Genomic DNA, 22,731 nt, shown 5'->3' on the forward strand with positions numbered 1-22,731 from the left:
ATTACGCAAGTATTGAAATGAGTACAAAAATTCAAAAAGAATCATGAAACATTCAAAAATGCAAATTATGCCATTTGAAAAGCAGAAATCATTAAGGTTAATTTTAGATATGGTTTTCACATCAAATGTATCGTATAAGAGAAATCGTATCTAATCAACTTTGATGATTTCTGGTTTTCAAATGGCATAATTTGCATTTTTGAATATTTCATGATTCTTTTTGAATTTTTTTACTCTATTATTGTAGTATATTATTGCAATCTTTTATGGATAAAATTAAACCAGCATATCGAAAACGTCAAGATATGCTAGATATTGTTTTTTATTAATTATATTACATAATAATGTCGCTCTCATTCGGCAGCGATGATGTGCACTATTGAGCTAAAAGAATAGAAGAATTATACTAGAGCATTTTCTGACTTATTACCTTGTGATTATTTATTTAAGCCACTTATAAAGAGGTTCTGGACAACTACAAGTTTGACATGAACGAAGCGATAGGGCGTTTGCGTGCAAATAATTCGCAGAGCGTTTTCTTTCTTCCTTTCTTTCTTTCTTCATTCAAGTTACATAAAAACTCTCACATCGGTGATGGCTATGTCATGATCATGAAAGCAAACATATTGGAAAACGGTAACAAACTTTCATATATATTTTTCTTTCATTATTAAGTTTGTGTAGAAAAAGTCTCGTTTACATTTCACTCTCGCATTATAATAATCTCCTCCTTCTTTCCCTCTCTCTTAATTTTACACAGTAAAAGTAAATACCTTACAAAATATTTCATAATTTTTCACAAAAAATATTAAAATTATAAAATATTTTATATATTATTTTTTTTGTAATTTTAGTTATACTTGATATGCAGGCGGATGAGGAGAGACCTGATTTATATGTATATAAAGAAATATATTATTTTAGTTGAAAAAATTTTAATTATATTTTGAAATATCTAAAAAATTAGAGATGCGATCCTTTTATAAATCAAAGTACATATAGATTAAAAAATTTGATAATATATAATAAAGATAAATGAGAGGTATAAGTTTTATAAAATCTTATAATGCGCATACAATTTTATTATTTACAACAATTTATATCATTTAAAATTACACATATATAATTATATAATATTTATTTATAATTAAATGTATATAATGTCTTTGAATTTCTTGTCATATACGTGCACACATTTCTGATCATCATTTCATTTTGCTATATTTCCTTTATAATTTCTGTTGTACTACAATTTTAAATATAATTTTGAATTTTATGTGAAAAATCTAAGATTAATTAATAAAATAGAATTCAATAATAAAATAGATATTTTAATTTCATTTAAAATTAAAATTTTTAATTGTCATTTTTCTCCAAAACTCTCTATATATATTTTGAATTAACTTTTTTAAATCTATATTAATAATTATGTTTCTTTAATTTGCATAAAATAAAAGTTATATGAATATAATTGATATAGTAAAAAATATATGCGAAAGAAAGAGAAATATACATAAAAATTAATAAAAGTAGTAAAAAAATGATGAAATCAACAAATTAGTAAAAATAATAAAGCACCATACAATGCTTGTATTAAGATAGCAACAAACTGATGTCAAAAAATCACTTCTTCTTCAAAAACTTATCCATGAAATCTTTAAATGCTTTTATTCCATCGTCTTCAATCTCATTATATTTAACAGCTTCAGCCTGAATCCTGGCAAACCACTTCTGAACGTTAGTATACTTACTGAAATCATAATCCACAGCCTGTAAAGGAAAAAATGTTGATAATTAAGTTATTAGTTTTATAGTATATAATAAAACTTATAATTATGCGTATATTGAAATTACATATTTTCAACAAATGTAGTTTATACATGAAAGTTCAATATTGTGTGTGTATGAAATTAATATATATTAATCAACATATATTTCAAGTTTAAACAAAGTTATCATTTAAAGTTGCAAATTTAAAAATTTATTTGATATAATGTAAAATAATAGGAGTATATATATGTACATTTGAAAGAACAAATTCCTTTATATTATCTAAGTTTACAAAATATATTTCATTCTCTTTCAATATATTATTATGCAGATTCGTTGTTTTACCAATGAATCGGTGATATGTTTGCGAGAAACTAATTTCTTACCTCAAAGTTACTAACGGTAACAACCAGAGTAAGGTCAGCGAGAGTTAAAGTTTTCCCTGCCGCGTAGTTTTCACCTTCTAGGAATTTATCCAAGAAAGAGAAGGCCGCGTTTATTTTATCATATTTTGCTTGATCCGGAGCAGTACCGGTAAAGACCCACGGATACTGCAATTAATGTTATCCTTGCATATAACTATGTCAATTATATTAATCATTTCGCGTTGCGTATGCATAATTATCAAGTACTGAACGATCTAAAAATAACTTACGTAAGCGTCGGCAAATGATGCATATAGAGTTCCCAAATCGAAATATAGCCTCTGATCAACTACAGCTCGTTTCTTTGGATCTTTTGGATAGAGAGAATCATCTTTGCCGTATTTATTGACCAGATATGTCATGATCGCACGGCTGCAATATGTTTACACTTTTAATGAATAAACAATAAGTAATTAATTATAATTAAAAATATAATAAATAATTCATATTATATTATATATTATATCTCTAGATTTTTTAGGGTATCTCAAATTCGTGACACTTATTAAATATCAAAACATTGAGGATTCTACTTTACCTTTCCCACAAATAAAAACCATTGTCATCTATTGTAGGTATTGTATGTTGTGGGTTTATCTATATTCAAACATACAATAATTATTATTTGAATGATTAAATCATCTTCAAATTTTGAAATATTTTTTTTTCATTTAACAAATTAATTAGAACGTGAAACACATACATGCAAGGCTTTATTTCTTAAAGAATTCTTAAACATTATTAATTATCATATTAATACTTATGTAAATTTTTATTAAAAATATAATTTTTAAACAATTAATCTTCTTGTGTTTGTAATTAAAAATCTTTTAGTACTTTTTTATATTTTTAAATCTTCGGCTATGTGTGTGTGTGTGTGTGTGTGTGTGTGTGTGGAGAAGTTTTATTTTAAGTTACCTTAATAAATTCGGGTTTCAAGTGATCTCCAGCCTGAAGATTAGTGTCCTTCAAGTTTAAGTCCACTCCTACGGCTGCCGCCGCCAAACGCACGGCACGACACGGCGCACTTCCGGCAATTTGATAAAGATCGATAGGCATTTTGAAATCTGCGAAAATGCACGATACACTATTAATAAAATATGATCGATCGGACACTCGAACAATATGAAATAATTTGTGGCAGTGAACTATGGGCTTTTTAAGATTCCAAACAAAACGCGTGTTACTTCGATTATTTATATAAAAGCAAACTTGTGCAATTTAAAATTTCTAGAATTCTATGTAACGTACTGTTTTTTACGCAATTATGCACCCAGTACGTGACAAGTAATTTTGTAAATCTCCACCTTTATAAAAACGATACGAGCATTCATTGAATTTCTTGCAAAATAGGGCACTATGAATCACAAATTCGCAATTGTTGAAATATAATCTTATCAGTTTTAACAAACATCGGGGCGAATTATTCGTGACAAGTAAAGAGAAATGAAATAGAAAGAGAGAGAGAGAGAGAGAGAGAGAGAGAGGCAGAGAGAGAAAGAGAGAGGAACAGAAAGAGAAGGCACAACAGACTGAACCTTGAGATTGTAGTCTCTGGCGGAGCGGCAGCGAGATTATACCACAGACTGTCTATTCAACTTGCTTGTTCCATCTATTTAAAGCCCGTGTAAATAGAGGACAGTCTCACAATATTACGTACGTTAGAGAGAGATAAGTTATATGCATCACCGATTCTCGATGCTAATACAGTTGTTGTGCGAACGTTACTTCGAGTGTTTCTTCTCTATCGTGACTTTTACGATTGATATAATTATGCCGTTTATATAACAGCGATAAGTGAGAAACTTTTACAAAAATAAAAATAACATTGCACAAGTAGATGTAATCAAGATATTATTAATATACCGCAATATTATATTTTACATGAGTCGACAACTTTACTCAACTACCCAATTGTTTACGAAATATTGATGATTTTTAATTCTGAAAAATTTCGTAGCTAGACTGAAAGGAGAGAATGAGATTTGCATAAATTCATTATTCAATATTTTGCTATCGAAACGGAGCACCTACCGTTCGACGTGACTCGACGCTTATTTGCATATTAAGACATAAAAGATATGCTCTTGATAAATCGGTCTTATCTTTAAAAAAAACAAGTTCTGATAAATCTCGCACGTACAAGTTTTAGCGAACTTGATTACGCATTGTGTTTTAATTTATTAACGTTTTTTTAAGTAGTACTCTTTCATCCGCTAATTGTACCAAGGGTTCTAATTAGCTTCAGCGCCCATGATTCGTCACTATTTGAAAACTGCTGATCATGCTTCTCTTTACACAATGTGAGGAAAGACACTTTAAAGTATCAGCAATGCCGTGTTGCTCGGTAAATGACTTAGCAAGATTAAAATCGATAGAAGAATCCAGAAAAAGCAAATAACGCGATTATCTCTTTCACGCCTGCCTCAATGACATAACATTTATTAATTAATAGATAGCGTATCATTTTTTTCTGATTTCAAATATAAATACGAATATAATCTGATTAAAAATATTATCAAGTGTTTACGCGCCCCATTTATATTCTTTTTATATATTGTTTATTAATTGTTTATAATATATCATAGATAACTTAAAAAATCTCAAAATTATGAAAAAATGTCTGCGAATATACAAAAACTTATAAACAAATAAAGTTTAACGAATTATATGGATACAATGGATACATCGCTTAGCATAGAAAATTACAAACCCATGAGAGGTCCATCAGAAATGTATGTGTACACATACACGTTTATATATTTCTGATTTAGCTTACTTATTTCACTTATGATAGAGATACTGTTGTTTTGATATTTTTTTTTTATTTTGCCTAAATAATTTATTAAATATTTGTTATTAAAAATAAAAAGTAATTAAATAAACGTATATTTCTTATAAATATATTTTATTAAGTACGTAATATGTTCGAAAATTACGTGAAATTCATGAAACTTTATTTGTTTATAACTTTTTAATAAACAATGACCGACGGCTAAAACTTTTTGGAGGTCACTCAGGGCAACATAGTGACAACATAGGTCAAGGTCAAAGTCACTAGAGGTGGGTAAGTTAAAGTAAAGATTTACTACATAATCTTTCTAATGTCAGCCATTCAATATGTAAATATAAATTTGAAAAGAGTTATGATTGTTTCCGAGTTCGAAAGAAATGTATACTACCTCAGGTAACACATATTCGTTTCAAAAACATTTCACAAATGTTTCTTCGAAACGTTTCATAACCGACTCTTGAAAATGTTTGTGATTGATTAAAATGTCCACTTGGAAAACGTTAAGCAATACATTCCTTGTCTGATAAATAAACGTTTAAAAAACGTTTAAAATACGTTTAAAATGCGTTTCTTTCTTTTATTCGTTAAATGTTTGTTTTCTCGTGAAATTAATAAAATAATGCATTCATACACATTCTCTAAAAGTGAATCAGTATATTATCAGTCAAAACAGTAAATAGAGTCACTGATACAGCAGTTATAAGTTATTATAGCACTGTAAATCAATAATATTTCATTGAAAGTATTAGTAATATTGACTGTTTTAATCAGTAATATTAGATTATAATTTATCTACTTCGTATAAAATTAAAAATTTTATTTATATTTACGTGCATATTGAACATGCATCTTCAGTAGATGATAATTTATTTTACTTAAATAGATAATGAACGGATTATTTTCGTTTATTGGTCGGACATTTACTTGTCCAATTTATAAAATCGATTTAATATCTGAAGTTCTTCTTTGGGATTATATCAGAAATTAAATCGAAGTAATACTTTTAATTTTATCTGTCACCTTTTGCAAGCTTTATATAATTCTCATAAAACTAAAACTTAAGTATATGAGAAAAATAGCGTAAACGAATGAACTAGCGATTACTGATTTTACAGTAAAATTTTATGTTCACTGACTATAATTAGTGAGATATAAGATAAAGTAACAAAAAATAAGAATTTCTACTAGAGATCAATGAAATATTAATGCTTAGTGATTCTTAGTCATCTTATTCATATATTTGTCAATAGAAATTAATATAGTTTTCGTAATAATTATATATATATATATATATATATATATATATATATATTTATTTATATGTATGTATATATGTATAGTATATAATTTGAAATTAATTTGAAATTAATTAAAAATTAGTTTTTATTGTGTCTATCTAGAAACGTGAAAAATATGTTTCTTTAACTACGTTTTAAAAACGTTTCTTATAATGCTTATATTAATGCTTATATTAATGTTTTAAAAACATTGGATACGTTTAAGAAACGTATAAAACGGACGTGTGCTACCTAGGTACTATTAAGTAAATAAAAAATTACTTACGCATATATATATATATTATATTCACAAAATTACTTATCAACTTTATCATTAAATATATTTTATTTCATCTTTGATTCGATTTTGATTCAAATAGTTCGCTCATCTCTATAAGTCGCACAGTTAGATATTTTTAGAAATCCCGCTTTTCTAAAAATCAATGAGGATAAAATCAATGAGAGACAATTATTCGATAGCGATTAAAGCACGGAATCTGAGCATAGCCTTGAATCGTAAGGATTGCTTGCTCACATCGATGTATATTTCATGTATCGCGCATAGCGGATATAGCAAATGAATGCAGTTGTCCAATTATTGTTATTAGTGTCAAAAGCTAATGCTAGTGATGAAATTAAGAAAAAAACCGGTTTTAATCAGAATATTAAGGATTCTTAAAATACAGGTGATTTTAAATATTGGTTTTTCCAAATTATAATATTAATTATTATAGTTAAATGATAAAATCCAGATCTTTATTTAATTTTAATCAGACTTCAAAAAGTCATGTAATTTAATCCGCAATTTAATGCATTATATAATTCCTAACTTTGTACATCATTGAATATATATGCAACGCATTAGCTCTCTGCTTCTTCCGTTATGCAACATTTTAATTTTGCACATGTCACTAACAGTTTGTTCATATTTAATAAACTCTGCAAATCGAATATTCGAATCTTTAATATCTTTTTTTTTAATTGAAACACTAAAAACTTATCGTGTTTAAATTTCTTTTTCATTAAATTTTCTTAGTTTTACATTTTTCTTTAAACTTAGATTATTTATTAATTAAAATAATTCCATATTTATATATAAAGCAGGAACATAATAATAATAGTTTCCAAAATATTATAACACGAAATTAATACAATAACTTTGTTTAATGAAATATTAATGTATATAATAGCTATTATTATATTATCTTTGTATATTTATATTATCTTTTTTACATAAATATAATTCCACATAAGATATCTAAGAAATAAAAAAATAACATCTATTTTGATTTAAGAAATTATAATGTGATAAATGTAACAAACAAATGCAACCTGATCTATTGCTAGCTGTAAAAAGACGATATGAAATTATGGTCTATTTTTATTTAATAATATGCAAAAACTAATGTGTGGCATACGACGAGATATAAAATATGTTTCACCTCTCCCCTCCTTCCCCGGATTAACATACTGTACCAGGGATATATTTGATCAAAACCGGATGGTCGACTTTCATCTTTTTTGCTCGCGGTTGACCGTCAAGCAATTTTTTCGGAGAATGCGAGATGCATTATCACTAAGTAGCTCTATCGAGTTATTAACCAGTTGTAGCTAGGTCAATGTTTAAACTTTTAACACAATTATACTTGGAAATTTTCTACAAAGCAAATTATTCATCATGAAACTAACATAAAATAGTTAAGTTAATAACCTCGATTATCACATAAGCGGTTAAATCGAATTTATTCATCAAAACTCCTTCACATATTATACCGTTAAAACTGATTTTTAATATGTAGAAGCCTTTTGTTGTTTAATATTTAGAGGCCTTTATTATATGTAAAATATATTTTTAAATATGCTATTATAAAATTTAGTTTAAAAATATTTACAGCAAAAAAAATTACAAAAGGAGAAAAATTTCTATTACGTATATAATACAAGTACGTATTTAAAAGTATGCATATTAAAAAATTCTATAAACTGACTCTTACATTTAATAATTTCTTAAATATCCTAGGATAGAGAATCTAGCTTATTTTATATGTACTATAAGAGTATAAACTCTAAATTACATTCGCAAAGTAATTATAATTTTACAAATAACAAATAAATTAAAGTTGCTCACCTTCAGTTTTTCTGTTGGTATCCGATGCTTTCTCGAACTTTTTCCTTTCCCTTCTGTCTTGTTCATCCTTTTATGTTGTGGCACTCTCTCACACAATATTCACTTACGAATAAAGCGGTTAATTCGCGCGATATTTTGTATCACGACACTCCTGATTATAAAACGCATACTTTATTATATTATGACGAAAAACACGTGAGAACGGCTGCTTAAAATTGCGTGACAGAATTTATGTGATATATATTGCAGAAATTAATTCGTTATAATCACGAAATATTGGACGCATTACAAAATAGACTTATACGGAATATATTCTATGTTTTTCAGTATTATATTTTTATTATTATATTAATTATTAATCGACAATTGACGTATCAGTATTAATATATATAATGTTGGTTATTCAGTATGTTAATCACTCGATATTGCGATTCGTATATTATGTAATACGTGTTTTTAATCATATTATTAAGTGTATATGATTAACAATTTAAATCTAAATGAAAAGAATTTAAAATTCAAAATACAAAATATATATATAAAATCTTCTTTCTCCAAACATATTTAAAGGAATAATTATATTGCCCGAAAAAATAATATAATTTATAATTCTCCATCATTTTGATTCGTTGCATTATATGTACTTCGAAATACGATTATTTTATTATATAATTAACAATTATAAATATCAAATCATATGATTGATTAATTCTCATAATGAAAAATTATTATGAAAATCATAGTGATCGCTATTATTAATTTTATGTTTATCGATTTAAATCGTTATTTGCCTATCACATAAATCAAATAACGAAAAATCGTAAATACATCCAATCATATTAATTGCTAATTAATTTAATAGAATAGAATATTTTCTATTATTTTGCGGCAAATATTTCGTAGTGACAACGAATTAAATCTTCTATCGCTACACATTTACAAAATTTATAAATTACGCGAGTTGATAATCACGCTATTTATAACATTAATATTATAATACGCTATTTATAACATTAATATTATAATCATAATTAATTAATTTTAAAAAACTATCGCGCTTTGCATTCTTCTAGTACTTATCGCGCAATCGTATTTAGATTAAACTGCGACATACATATATAGCTTCCTTCCTGCTCGAGACTCATCGAGCGAATGGCAAGGTTACGATTACCGTGAGTTTCGTACGCGTATGTAAACAATAGACACATTCCACAGCAAGCATACCAATAACACTTAGAAACATATAATAGAAATTGTATATCTTTGGCATTTTGCGCTATTGTTTATATTTTACATTTGTGCGAGACTTAATCGTGGCCTTGTAATTCGCGCGGTGATTCTCGAGCAGAAAGGTAATAATCTCGCTACGTATATCGTTATAATGTTTCTCTAAATACGAAAAGTACTATTATATTATAAGAGATGCCAAGTGCGATCGGTTCTTAAAATTTGTATGATTAGAGATTATCAATTCACGTGACTTGTTAATTCCTATTTGTAAATACTATATACTAATATCTGATATAGAAAATTACGGTCACAAATTATTGTCAAATCATTTTATTCCGAATTTAGTGATAAATATTTATTTAATCTTTGGATTGGACACCTGGCATTCCTACTTAAAAACTTTTCACTTAAAAAATATGTAATTATATAAAGACTTTTCAATTTAAATATAATTTGCTTACATTCATCTCAAATCGGGAGCATGAGAGAGAGAGAGAGAGAGAAATAATGCCTTAAATAATTCAAGTAATGGAAAGTCGTGTGTTGATGTATTATTTATATAATATTTATATAATAATATCTTTTCATTTTACGCGATTTATTTATACGAAATATATCATCTGTATCGAGTTTCGATTGTATATTTTCGAATAATCTAACGCATCTTGATTTAGTAATTAATTAAGTCACATGTTTATGTATCATATAATATTAGAATAAAATCGCTGATATCATTTTACATTTGTATATTGTGTTTAATTATTAAATATTAATTATTAATTATTAATGTTGAGCAAATTAATAATTTTCGAATTGTTATTCCGAAAATATAATAAAGTGTGTCGCGTGCAATTAACGGAAGTGCCGTGTAAAGTATCGCGCGATTATCATATTCTATCGATTAATGCATACGGGATAATATTAATCATATTTTTGCGAGTGAGTGTGAGTGCTATGAAGGAGCAACAAAAAAGGAGGAAGAGGAGAAAAAGACATGGGGGCCATGGCGGAGCAACCATGTGGTAAGTAATTTATTTAATTTATTTTTAAAAGTAATTACTCGTTTATTTCTTCACAATAGTAATTTATTTGGGTAATTATTTACATTAACGGACACCTCGCCGATGATCTTACCTTTACATATGTTGTAGCGGAGGATGCTGATTAATTTTACATAATATATATTTAATATAATATATATAATATATATTTAACATATATTTAATATATATATTTAATAAAAGATTTATATATAATTATATATATTATGTGATATATATGTGATGATATTGTTTTTCAGCAAGCGACACAGAGGACACAGTGTATCACTTCATTCTTGTTGGTTGCTGAATGTAAACAAGGATGAAATGATTCACATGCGAATCGCACATCGTTATCTATAGTTCAACTCTTATTGATTCGCTTGTCCTTGATTGTACATATATATTTAGAACGCTATTTTTCACAAGTAATAATTATGTTAAAAAATATAATATTAATATAATAATGTATCAACAAATTAAATCTATAAAAATCTTTGATGAGATATAAATCTCATTCAAATATAAATATATGTATTTAAAATTCTCACATATGCCTGTTTCTACCAACGTCGTTTAACTTTAATCTTAGCTTAACTCACTCTTTGTCTCCTTCTAACTGTTCTTTTAGAAAGAGACAAAGAATGAGTTAAGCTAAGATTAAAGTTAAACGACGTTGGTAGAAACAGGCAATAGTAAAGAAAAATAAAACCGGTTTAACATATCCAGTAGCCAATAAAGGAATTTCTTACTACCTTCGGACAGGCTAGATTCTGCGGCTATAAAAACGCCTCGTCATTATGGAACATGTTGATCCGAATGTGTCGGTTGTTGCATAATGCGTGCAATAGTGTAGTAGTGAACGGTCGATACATATACGTATCGTGTAGAGCAATAAGAGTACAAGGCAATGCGAGGATGGAGATAAGTAAATGCCTATCGAATAGCGCACGACAAATATTTGCTCAGAAACAAGACGCATTCATACAAGCGTTTTTTATTGCCGTGTTATCTTGCAATTATATTATTGTTGGACAAAATGGCCGATTTGACAAATCAATGTGTGTACAAATGCTAGATATGATATAAAATTAAAATAATCAATAATATCAGATTTTTCTTGAAAATAATGTACTTGCCATGTTAAGTATTTGTTTTATTTCAATAATTTTTATTTGATAATATTTGTAAGGAAAGAATAATTTCGTACAGCTTCAGTATTTATTCAGTGGTTAGATGTTACGTTATAATTAAGAAAATGAAGTATAATGATGACAAGGCGCGGTACATTAGAATTTTATGCAATTCTTCACTGACGTTATTGCTAATCTTATATTCCTTCAAAGTTTGTTACATGAATATTGAGTCTTGTTAGCTTTATAAATTTCACCGTAAACGCGTCACAGAAATAATTATGAAGCTAATGTTTGAAGTGCTGGGAAAGATAAATTTTCAAAAAAAATATCTTTGAAAAAATAAATACAAGAGCATTATTTAATTTACCCTCCGTCTGCAAAGTTACTTTTACTGGCGCAGGCTGGGTTGTTTAAGTCTTTCCCAAGATTTTTTATTATTCTAAGTTTTAAAAAAATCTAAAAAAATTGTGATTACTCTTTGAAGTCTCTGTAACATTATTCAATTATTGTTAAAATCAAATATTAAGATCTTTTTTTATAAAAATCAAAGATTAAACAAGAATCAGTCAAAAATAGAAATTTCTTAAAAAATTCATAATTTTGCAATAAATAAATATTAAGAAAAGTTCTTACAGGGTCTTATATTTTGGATTGATTTTATACTTTGACCTTTCAAAAGAATACAAACTTATTTGTGGTAGCTTTAACAAGTAATTATTTTGAGACTTGAAAGTGGAGCAATTTTATATATATAAGAATGTATACATAATTTAATAATAAATAATAAATTTAATAAATAATAAATAATAAATCTCTCTTCATGTCGGAATAATTTGAAACTGAATTTTTGTGTCCTAATCGTTAACGATCCAAATTGTAAATAAGGGATTAATATATATGCATATACGTGAAATTTATGAAAAATTAACTTATACGATTCCACAAAAATTTGTATTTATTAAGCTTAGTTTTTATTGTAGTTTATACCTTTTATTGTGCCGCGTGTACAGAGAAATAAAACATAAACATTTAAAAAATATAACAAATCGTCTTATATATATATACCAAAAAAATCTAAGCTATACATATGTACGCGTAGCAAGAACAATCCTTTCAAAATACTCGCATTATTTGATTTAAAAAGTTGTAATGCTAGAAACAGCGGAGGTAAAAAGTGAATTTAAATTCTATAAGGGTAACAATGGGATTTCATGTCTAATCTCGATCTCAGGTAAACGAAGTATTATCGATCCTCTACTTTAAGCGCGCAAAAATACCATGGCCATATCCACGTTAACTAGATTCTTGCAAATTCGCGTGATAGATCTCGGTAAACATTTTAACACCCATGGCGTGCACCTCCTCGAATCCGAATTTCTCCAAGCTTTCCTTGCAACGATCATAATACGCGACGACGTTATCATAAGGGCTAATGTCGAAGTCGAAACACTGCAATCGAAAAAATACATCACAGCATTCAATCTACATACGAATTCGATAAAAAGTCATTTTTCGCAAAGGGACTCACCAATATCGTACATATTGTTGTACTGATAGTGAAATCGGCGATAGTCAAGTTATCGCCGGCCGCAAATTCTTTACCCTCGAGAAAAGAATTGAGCACCTCGAATGATTTCTTCACTTTTTCTAGATTTGCTTCGTTAACGAAAGAAGAAAGACCTCGCACCACTGGCAGCTTAATAATAATAATTTCGTTTATTGAATCAAACGTCGACAGAAATATTACAATATTAAGAAGAATAATTATTTCAATACATAACGATATAAAAGAGTATTCCAGAAATAGAATGTTTCTTCAATTAAGGAAAATTAGATTAATGCAGTAGGTGTAAATTAACAGAGACAGGAAAAAATTTGCTTCAAAATTTATAATATTAATTAGAAAAAAAATCGCAATCGATAGATGAATACATACGTAACATTTGATAAGATTAAAATAGAGACTACCAGCGTCAAAGTACATCATCTGATCTATTAATGCCTTTTGTTTTGGATCTTTCGGATAGAGAGAATCATTTTTCGCATATTTGTTAACCAAATATGCCATAATAGGACGACTGTAACAATATATCTGTTAAATAATGCTTAATCATAAGAAAGAAAAACGTGAATTTTACATACCTTTCCCACAAAATAAAGCCGTTGTCGTCGATGGTTGGTATCACATGCTGCGGATTTATCTAAAATAAAATTATGTTTTAGAAGCTTTATAACTTTGTTGTAAATATCTATTTACAAATTATCGATTATGCGTGAGATTTAAATCTTATTTATTTTATAATAATAATTAATAAATTTACACGCGAGGACAAGAGCAATACAACTAAAGAACCTGTAAAAATTCCGGATTCATTTGCTCTCCGTTCGAGACATTTATGATTTTAATGTTAAAATGGATGCCCAAAGCCTTTGCGAGTAGCATAACGGTACGACAGGGTGGACTTGGTGGCAAGTAATAACAATCAATCGGCATCTCGTCGCTTTCTTGTTTCTCACTATCAGTTTTTGTTATTCCTCTTCTGATTTTTCGCGCGCTTTACCTTCGCTTCGTTCGTTTTATCGTTACTATATAAATGAAATTTTTATATTACAATTCTCTAACTAACGATAAACTTTTGAATTTAAATTAATATAATTTACAATCTAAATTCTAAATAAAAATTATTGAAACTCATATAAGTAGCGATAAAGATTGACAAAACTTTAAATATGTAAAAGCAGTAAAAATATGTAAGGAAATAATTTTATAAAACAACATTATTTTATATACTCAAAATCTTATCATTTTAACATTTTAACATTTTATTATTAATCTTGTTTTCGTTCTCTTTCTCTCTCTCTTTTTCTTTTGCTGTTCTTTTCTCGATATCAATTATAGACTTATTTTCTCCTTGCTTATGATACTATTTTTCTTTGCAAAATTATATTTATTGAGCATCATTAGAGATTGATTAGGATTAATAATAGATTTTAGACCTATTTATGTCTGCGAGAACAACAATCTTCAATAAATATAAATTCACAATTTATATTTATAGGAGATTGTTTTTCTCGCAGACTTGGGTAAGTCTAGAATCTATTATTGATCCAATCTCTATAATGACCCTCAATAAATACAATTTTGCAAAGAAAAATAGTATCATAAACAAGAAGAAAATAAGTCTATGATTGGTATCGAAAGAAGAATAGAAAGAGAAAGAGAGAGAGAGAGAGAGAGAGAGAGAGAGAGAGAGAGAGAGAGAGCTAGTCAGATTAATAAACTATTAAAATAACGCTGAATATATAAAACTGAATATATAAAATATGATATCGTTTAAGCAAACTATATTGAATAGCATCTTTCTATCAGATGAGAGCAAGTTTGTCATATCTACGTTCTTTATTAAATTAAGATATTAAATTAAACACTAATGGAGAGCAAAGATTTTATTTGTAATGCGTGAATAATATGAATAACCATATTTCATGAGTGCACAGATGATCACGTCGTTCTAATTATGGTTGATGTAGTAATTCCGTTAATTAGTGCATCGTTAAATGGCTTTCAGATGTGACCCTTACCTGTAACCCTTGACAAACTCGATTGATTGATACAAATCGATGATACTTGCAACTGTTACGTATCAGGCTAATTAATTGGCTTACCGTTTGCTTGAAGCAAACTATCGTTATAGAAATGTATTACACACCGCTTCTTTTAACAGCGAATAGAGCTTTTTTTATTAGACTTGGAAGATGGCAGGGTGTGTAAAAAGAAAAGAAAATGCGCGCGCGCATAAACGATTTGTAAAGTTGCCATAGCGATAGCATACTGCCAAACAAAACCGCAAAACTTCAACGTTGACATTATCCGTTACGATCGAAAGTTCCCGGTAAGGTCGATCGATCGCTTAATAAAAACAGGAAGAACGCCCAGTGAATGTAACTTGCTATATACCGACATAACAGTTACAAATAAAGAAGCAAAAAATAGATAGATGTGCATTTTCTCTGCATTCGAATAGAGTAATCGGCAATTGTTTTAGAAGATATCAAAAATTTTTAAGCATTATGCGTCTAATATATTTTTTATTCATTTTACGTATAATTTTTTCAAATTAAAACAGAAGATTTCATCGTTCATTCTAATTTGGAGAACAAAAGATGTAATATAATTCAAGAAAAACAACTTTTTTGAAACACAAGATTAATGAATTACTTTGTGAGGTTTTTTGATGCTGAATATATACGATTCCGATTTCTAAATCACGTCATAATTTTGAGGAATTTACGAAATTATAAAAAAAGTTATTTTAATATTTTGTTGTATTATAATTATGATAATTATTATAATAATAATTATTATAATTACTATAATAATTATTATAATTATGTGACATATATTTTGGAGAATCTGCTGAAATTGAGAAAGGTTTGCATTTTTTCCAAAATTTATACACACACTTTAAATTTATTACTTTTGACATTATACTTTCATATTCAACGACTTGAATATTTTCAAGTTTAAATAAATATAATTGAAGATTATTTGATAAACGCTGACCTAATTCGCAATTTTTCCGCAATAGAGAGAGATTTTATATTTAACTGTAAATATATCTCTCTTATTAATCATAGTCGACATAATAAAGTTTTTTAACGGCTGAAAGTTTTCATAACCATATTTATTTCATTTAGATTGCAATAAAACTTTTTTAACATATCGTAGCTATAATATGACAAAAAATGCACCCCTTAAATTTGCCCCTTTTTTACAATTTTAACTCAAAATGACACGACAAGAAGCAATTTAGAAACCAAAATCATATTTAGTTAAAAAAAGTGACAACTGACTATTCTTGTTCTTGTTTTCGAGAAAAAGTTATTTTTTTTTATTGGGTAACATATGTATTGATGAAATAAATGATTCATTTTAACAGGATATAAAAAAATAACTTGTACTAATTGGTAATCAATTTTTGCTCGCCAAGATTTCAGAGCTATATTCAACGATTTCGTTACACGTGGATCGGCAATTATGTCGGGTATTATATTGACCATTAAAATGGGTTCCTTAATTTTCCGGCGCAAAAGTAGTAATTTCGGTGCAATACTTTTACGACGTCCCGTTAACGACGTATCCCCGTAATTTTCACGGTTTTGTTTGCGCCGTTCCATTCGTCTCAATAAATTTCTTTCGTTAAGGCCGTCACCTGGGATAGGAGCGGTCTTTGACCCCGTTTTTGGGACGAGCGCGATGCGCGATGCGCGACGATATAATTTTAATTAGCTTCTCGCTCGCGCTCTCTGGCGCATTCGCGAGATGAATGGGAAGATCCTGTATAACGCTGTCGTTGCGTGCCAATTCGATATAACGCGCATACGCAGACGCTGCTAATTGCTTCGGTTTAGTTCCGGAGCAATTTGCGGCAGACACGACGCTCTATTGACCGACATGAAAGAAGCCGGGATTCGATCAGGCAATACATGGACGCACAATCGACTGTTCCCAGCAACCGGATGTAACCAGCCGACGGTACACTTTGTACGCTTTAATAGTCGATGGCGAGTAAAGCAAGTTGGATGGATAAATTTATCGAAAATAATTTAATAATGCGACGACAAAAAAAAAAGAAATAGCTTGTTACAAACTTGAAATAGTAATAAATTCAGTAAATATATATAAACCAGACGCGTCGTCAGAAAATAGAAATGTCTCGTAAAAGTCGTGAAAGTCATAAAAGGCGACTGGATATGTTTTCCCTTTCGACCTACACGTTTCTCAAAACGTTTTTTATGATTTTTGCACGTAGTTTAAATTGGCGCAAGGCGAAAATTACATTGGACGCGCATGATCGAGGCTATCCACTGTCGATAACGTTGCGGAATGGCTCCAAAGGACGAAGCTGGTTCTTGGTTCGCTTGGCTGTTATCGCAGCGAGCGGTGAACGGCGAACGTCGGGCGTGTCTGTGGTGCGATTATCGATTAGCCCCGGCAAATCCACTGAGATGGAAAATGAAATAGCCGTGCGCGCTCGCGCTCGCGTTCGCACCCCCGTCCGCGCCCCCGCCCCCACCCCCGCCCCCGCCCGCGCCCGCGCCCGGCTCATCGACGGCGTCAGGGAAACGCGTGATCTATCAACCCTATCGGTGTTACGTTCATTCCGTTGTATATATGTCGGATCGCGCTCAACGCTGCTAATGTGTTTTAATAATGAGAACATAATGTGTGTGCAAAATGCGCGCCGAGCGCCGATACGTACACTCATAATCGAACGTCCGGATCGGTGTTGTACGTTTTATTGAGATTATTAACGCGTATAAACGCACGCACACGCGCGCGATCGGGAAAACGTTAGCCGCTCGTTTCGCGTCCGGTCAATACAACCGCCATATCGGAAAATCCGACACTTTTGTTTACGGCGTGCTTGAAATATTAAATGAACACCGGAGAAACGCGTAATAATTATCGCCGCGCGGCACTAAAGCGCTTGTAACATTGAGCGCGCACGAGTACGTTTATTTAAATTATCCTCTTAATATATATACACACGTACGCACATATATATATATATATATATATATATATATATATATATATACACAGGGTGTCCCTGAGCATGAGCTCACGCACTTGTGAGGAGGTAGAGCGCAGTAAATTAAATAAAGAAATCCTATTCCATGTAACGATTTTTGTAATAATAATAGAAATATTAATTATTGAAAGTTCATCACAGTTACTTTCAAGGTCAATTTTAAGATTGACAGAGGCACTTTCAGAAAAAACGTTTGATACAAAAGTCTCTTATTTTTTCACGTACAATTCGAATCTGTAATAAAAAGTACCATGTTCCCCTAAAAAAATTCAACTTCCGATCCGGATGGCGTATTTCCGGTCGGAATCAAAAGTTGAAAATATCACCATTTGATAGAGCGTACCCGATTTACTTAAAAATTGTTCGCGATTTTTGACAAAAGCCATTTATTTTCATTTTAAAAGGGGTGTACGGGTGGTCTGGGACACCCCGTATATATGTATATATGCATATATAACAGGAATAATGCGAAAACTTGGCACAGCTAGCTGCCAATATTATCCGGGTGCGTGAATATCAAATTTCGAGCTCGTCAAAGATGATCGAGTAATTAGGTCAAAAATTATCGTTGTCGATGGATTAACGAGCATTTCGACATTGATACATCGATATTGCATTAATCGTTGGCGTGCTCTCTAAACAAAGGATAAAATTCTATATCGCGCGCTCTCCGATTCGACGCGCGCTTTTATCAGTGATTTCATTTGTTATTCGACGGCGATTTTGCAACGCGACGAATAATTATAACGTCGCTCGCGAAACGGCACCGAACGCAATGTTGCCGAGAGAATTTGATTTCACGAGCGAAGGAATACGATTCCTTTACGCGCCATCTTTCCTTTCCTCGGCGTTTCAGACGCGTACTCGGTCAACAAAGTCAAAGTCACTTGCGTCAAAAGTAGCGAAAGGATGTTCGAACGTCCGTCGTTGGGTAGAGGAAACCCTTCCCTCCCCCTTCCTCTTGCCCTTCCCTTTTCCCGATACCCGATGGCATCGCGATAGGTGAAAGATCAAAGCTTCAGACTGCGAATATGTGTGTCGGGAGATGCGTATTGCGACAGGAACGTCGCTTTATACCATTCCAAACCGTTGTCACTCGAGAAGTAGCAAAGATGTTACCAGTCCCAACGAGTTCCAAGGAGTTACGAACTGCTCCGTGTTAGTTCCCGTTCGCTTTCTCACTACGTCGTCAGGGGAATCGGAATTGTTACGTGACGCGATTCCTATGCTGAAATTGTGCGGTCGGCGTTATGTCAAACGAAAAATAGTGGAGAGAGATTTCTCACCATTATCCCTAATGCCGCCATGGCGGTGCTTAAATTGGGATCGAGTGTTATTTGGCAAGAGCTCTCAAGTACGCGGATTATTTAATCTTGCACGATCCAGCGAAAACATTAGAAAAGTCTTTATTAAAGACACAAGGCTTTACACGAGTAAAATTGAATATTATTGGAAGCAAATTCTATGTTTATTACATGAGAGACGCTAGTTTCGTTTTATTTATCATTTCCAAAAGTTTGCCGGTATGATTTGCTCGCATCTTGTGAAAGTGGAGTGAGTTGTACACGAATCAATGGTCATAATTGGAGAATTACCCTTCGACATGAAAATGCAAACGTCATAGTTAGTCGACGAGACATTACTTGAGAAGCTCGAGAGCTCTTGGAAATAATTTTCGACCGGTAGGGAAACTTTACGGACTCGCGAAAATTATTTCATACTATACTTTGATGCAACGCGCACTCTCCTGCTCAGCGATGCCCCTAGCACGGCTATACAAAGACATTTGAGTTTCCAAGTTGGTAGATTACAACAAACTTCTCCCGCAATATGTAACTTATAGAATTTACAGATACCTCGACGGAAACGGTCGAGAACCATTAACCGTGGGCCAACATGTTTCTTACATCTGGATACACGCTTACTACATAAGCCTAATTTAAGCTGATATAAGTCTCCATCTTGCTGCTCGTATAACGGTTCACTCTTTACGATTTGTTTGTTAGATATTATTCGGCTGATAGTATTACTATGTTGCATTAATTACAGAATTTATCTAAGTTGAAATAAAACAACTTTACACAATAAAAAATTGTGCGTCCATATGTCAAAATTTTCTTGTGTTACCACGTTTTGATTAGTACTTCAATGTAACATTAACCTACAATCTATATGTTATTATTTTTACAACGTTTTCATGTGTTACATTTATGTCAACTTTATAACTTAACACTTTGTATATGTCTCTTAGAAATGAAATATTATTTTGAGTACTTTTAACATAATCATTTTAAACAATCAACATGTCTCAAAGTCAGTTTAACATTCTAAAAAAAGTTAAAGTGAATCTTCAATCTTGAATTTTGACATATAAAAATAATCAAATGTACTAAAATCAAATGTTTCTATTACAAATAATTTAAGTTAAAATAATTACTATTATATGTTAATGTCCTCAACATTTCTTATGAGTTATTGTAACTATTTTTCATGTAATTTTTAATTAATTTATTATTTTTACATTACACTTAAAGTCACGATAACAAAAATAAATGTAAAGTATCGTGTCAATTATTTAACATTTTTAGTTTGTCAATATGAAACATACGACGAATGAATTATTTTAACTTAAAATTTAGAGTGGACTTTCTGGGACATGTGAAAAATGTTATAATGAACATTTTATCTTTTACCGTGTAGAATATATGGAGCGATGTGTATTTAGGTCGATTAGCTAAGGGTGTTTTGCTCAATATTGTCGAATTTATACATAATGTAATCGCGGTTTAAACTTGCAAAACGTTAACATTTTTTTATGATGGCGAAGAGAGCAACTATTGATTAATATTGTGCATTATTTCTTAATGCAGCATTACTAAATTAAGTCTACTTCGAATCATAAATAATTGGATCTATACCTTGTAAAATGTTTTGATATTGCTTATCTATCTCTTAAGAGTGAAAAAGTCGAATCAATTTTAATAGCGATGAATAAATCAACTGCGGGAAAGATAAGTTCTTCAGATACAAGAGTAAAAAGATTATAAGGCAGATTATTATTATTTTCTGCCAGTGTTAATCGAAATATCAATAAAAGAATATTTAATACCCGCCGTTTAAATGCTTTAACTAAAACAACAATTAAGAAATGTCATTCAAGAAAATAAATGATACTTATAAAACATTTGGAATTAAAAAAGCATTTTTATAATTATCTAATTTTTTAATAAAAATTTTAATATATATAAATTTCTAGAAAGACTGTTTAAACTCAGTTTTCAAAACACGATTTTCGTAATCTATCGATATCTTATGATTCAACTAAATTGCACATTAAAGATGATGGACTCAATTTTTTAGTCCTTACTTTCCCTCACATCATATCGACCAAAGATTTATAAAGTGTATTAAACTGTTGTTTTATAAAACAATTTACAATTCTGAAAAGACGTTCATTTCTATTTTCTTCGATTAGAAAAAATGGCTTTCTTTGGATGATTTGAGAATAATTTTTTGCAAATTTAAATCATTAAAAATTTTGTATAATATATGAGAATCTAGTTGTATAAGAGTAGACAAAATGGCTATTTTGTCAGAATTTATTACATATCCAAAAAAAGAGGTTTCAGCAAAATAATTACACTTTATTAAAAAATTATCAATAATTAAAAAGAAATTAAAACAATTTTGTCTACTTTATACAACTAGATTCTCATATATTATACAAGATTTTTAATGATCTAAGTTTGCAGAAAATTATTCTCAAATCATCCAAAAAAGCCATTTTTTCTAATCGAAGAAAATAGAAAGAAACGTCTTTTTAGAATCGTAAGTTGTTTTATAAAAATTATACAAGATTTTTAATGATCTAAGTTTGCAGAAAATTATTCTTAAATCATTCAAATTTAGCTTCGCACTTGCTAGGGCTGCATTTATATTTAGATAAAATTAGAATATATTATATATATATTTTAGATGTTATATATAAAATTTATATTTCTATGCTTACAATCTCTCTTTATTTACGCTAATTTGCTTCGACAATTTCTGAATAATTTCTAATTGTAAGCTTCGGTAACGTGCGCGCAGCAGAAATTGATCATCCTTCGAGATGCGAGTACGCGCATGGACGTTAACATGCGCGTACTCGCGAGAGCAACGACGGCACCGGGGGACCAATGGCATCAGCTAACTCCTCGTAACGACGCGTGTAGTGGAAACGCGTGTACGCAAATGAACAAATACAAAATACACGGGCGAGTGTAAACGAGCTATCCCGCGATTCGCTGAGAGCTACGGCCCGTGCTGTGCACTGATCTAAAAGCCGAATAAGCA

The 22,731-nt window shown here is 30.0% G+C and overlaps 2 protein-coding genes across 3 annotated transcripts in view; one reads left to right on the top strand and one right to left on the bottom strand.

Annotated features, from left to right (window-relative positions):
- Positions 1 to 632: 632 nt before the first annotated feature.
- Positions 633 to 15,504, bottom strand: LOC145975786 (glutathione S-transferase 1-1-like). Of its 2 annotated transcripts, XM_083106491.1 has the most exons (10): positions 15,383 to 15,504; positions 14,154 to 14,386; positions 13,943 to 14,001; positions 13,737 to 13,878; positions 13,325 to 13,496; positions 3,114 to 3,262; positions 2,734 to 2,792; positions 2,426 to 2,567; positions 2,157 to 2,321; positions 633 to 1,770 (listed from the first exon to the last, which is right to left on the bottom strand). In XM_083106491.1, the coding sequence occupies exons 2-10, from the start codon at positions 14,292 to 14,294 to the stop codon at positions 1,624 to 1,626; spliced, it is 1,176 nt and encodes a 391-aa protein (XP_082962617.1). In that variant the 5' UTR covers positions 14,295 to 14,386; positions 15,383 to 15,504; the 3' UTR covers positions 633 to 1,623. The 2 variants fall into 2 exon arrangements, with proteins under 2 accessions (XP_082962617.1, XP_082962616.1); XM_083106490.1 differs by lacking the exons at positions 13,325 to 13,496; positions 13,737 to 13,878; positions 13,943 to 14,001; positions 14,154 to 14,386; positions 15,383 to 15,504 and adding an exon at positions 3,734 to 3,890.
- LOC145975784 (cyclic GMP-AMP phosphodiesterase SMPDL3A) overlaps positions 10,482 to 22,731 on the top strand; it is a 62,016-nt gene continuing 49,766 nt past the window's right edge. The window contains exon 1 of the mRNA XM_083106486.1: positions 10,482 to 10,646. Within this exon, the coding sequence (XP_082962612.1) occupies positions 10,579 to 10,646 (68 nt within the window). The 5' untranslated portion in view covers positions 10,482 to 10,578. The remainder of the gene's footprint in view (positions 10,647 to 22,731) is intronic.

This window comes from Camponotus vicinus, unplaced genomic scaffold (assembly GCF_025532165.1).
Source record: "Camponotus vicinus isolate PSW18456_S1 unplaced genomic scaffold, iyCamVici1.0 SCAF_8, whole genome shotgun sequence".
Lineage (NCBI taxonomy): Eukaryota > Metazoa > Arthropoda > Insecta > Hymenoptera > Formicidae > Camponotus > Camponotus vicinus.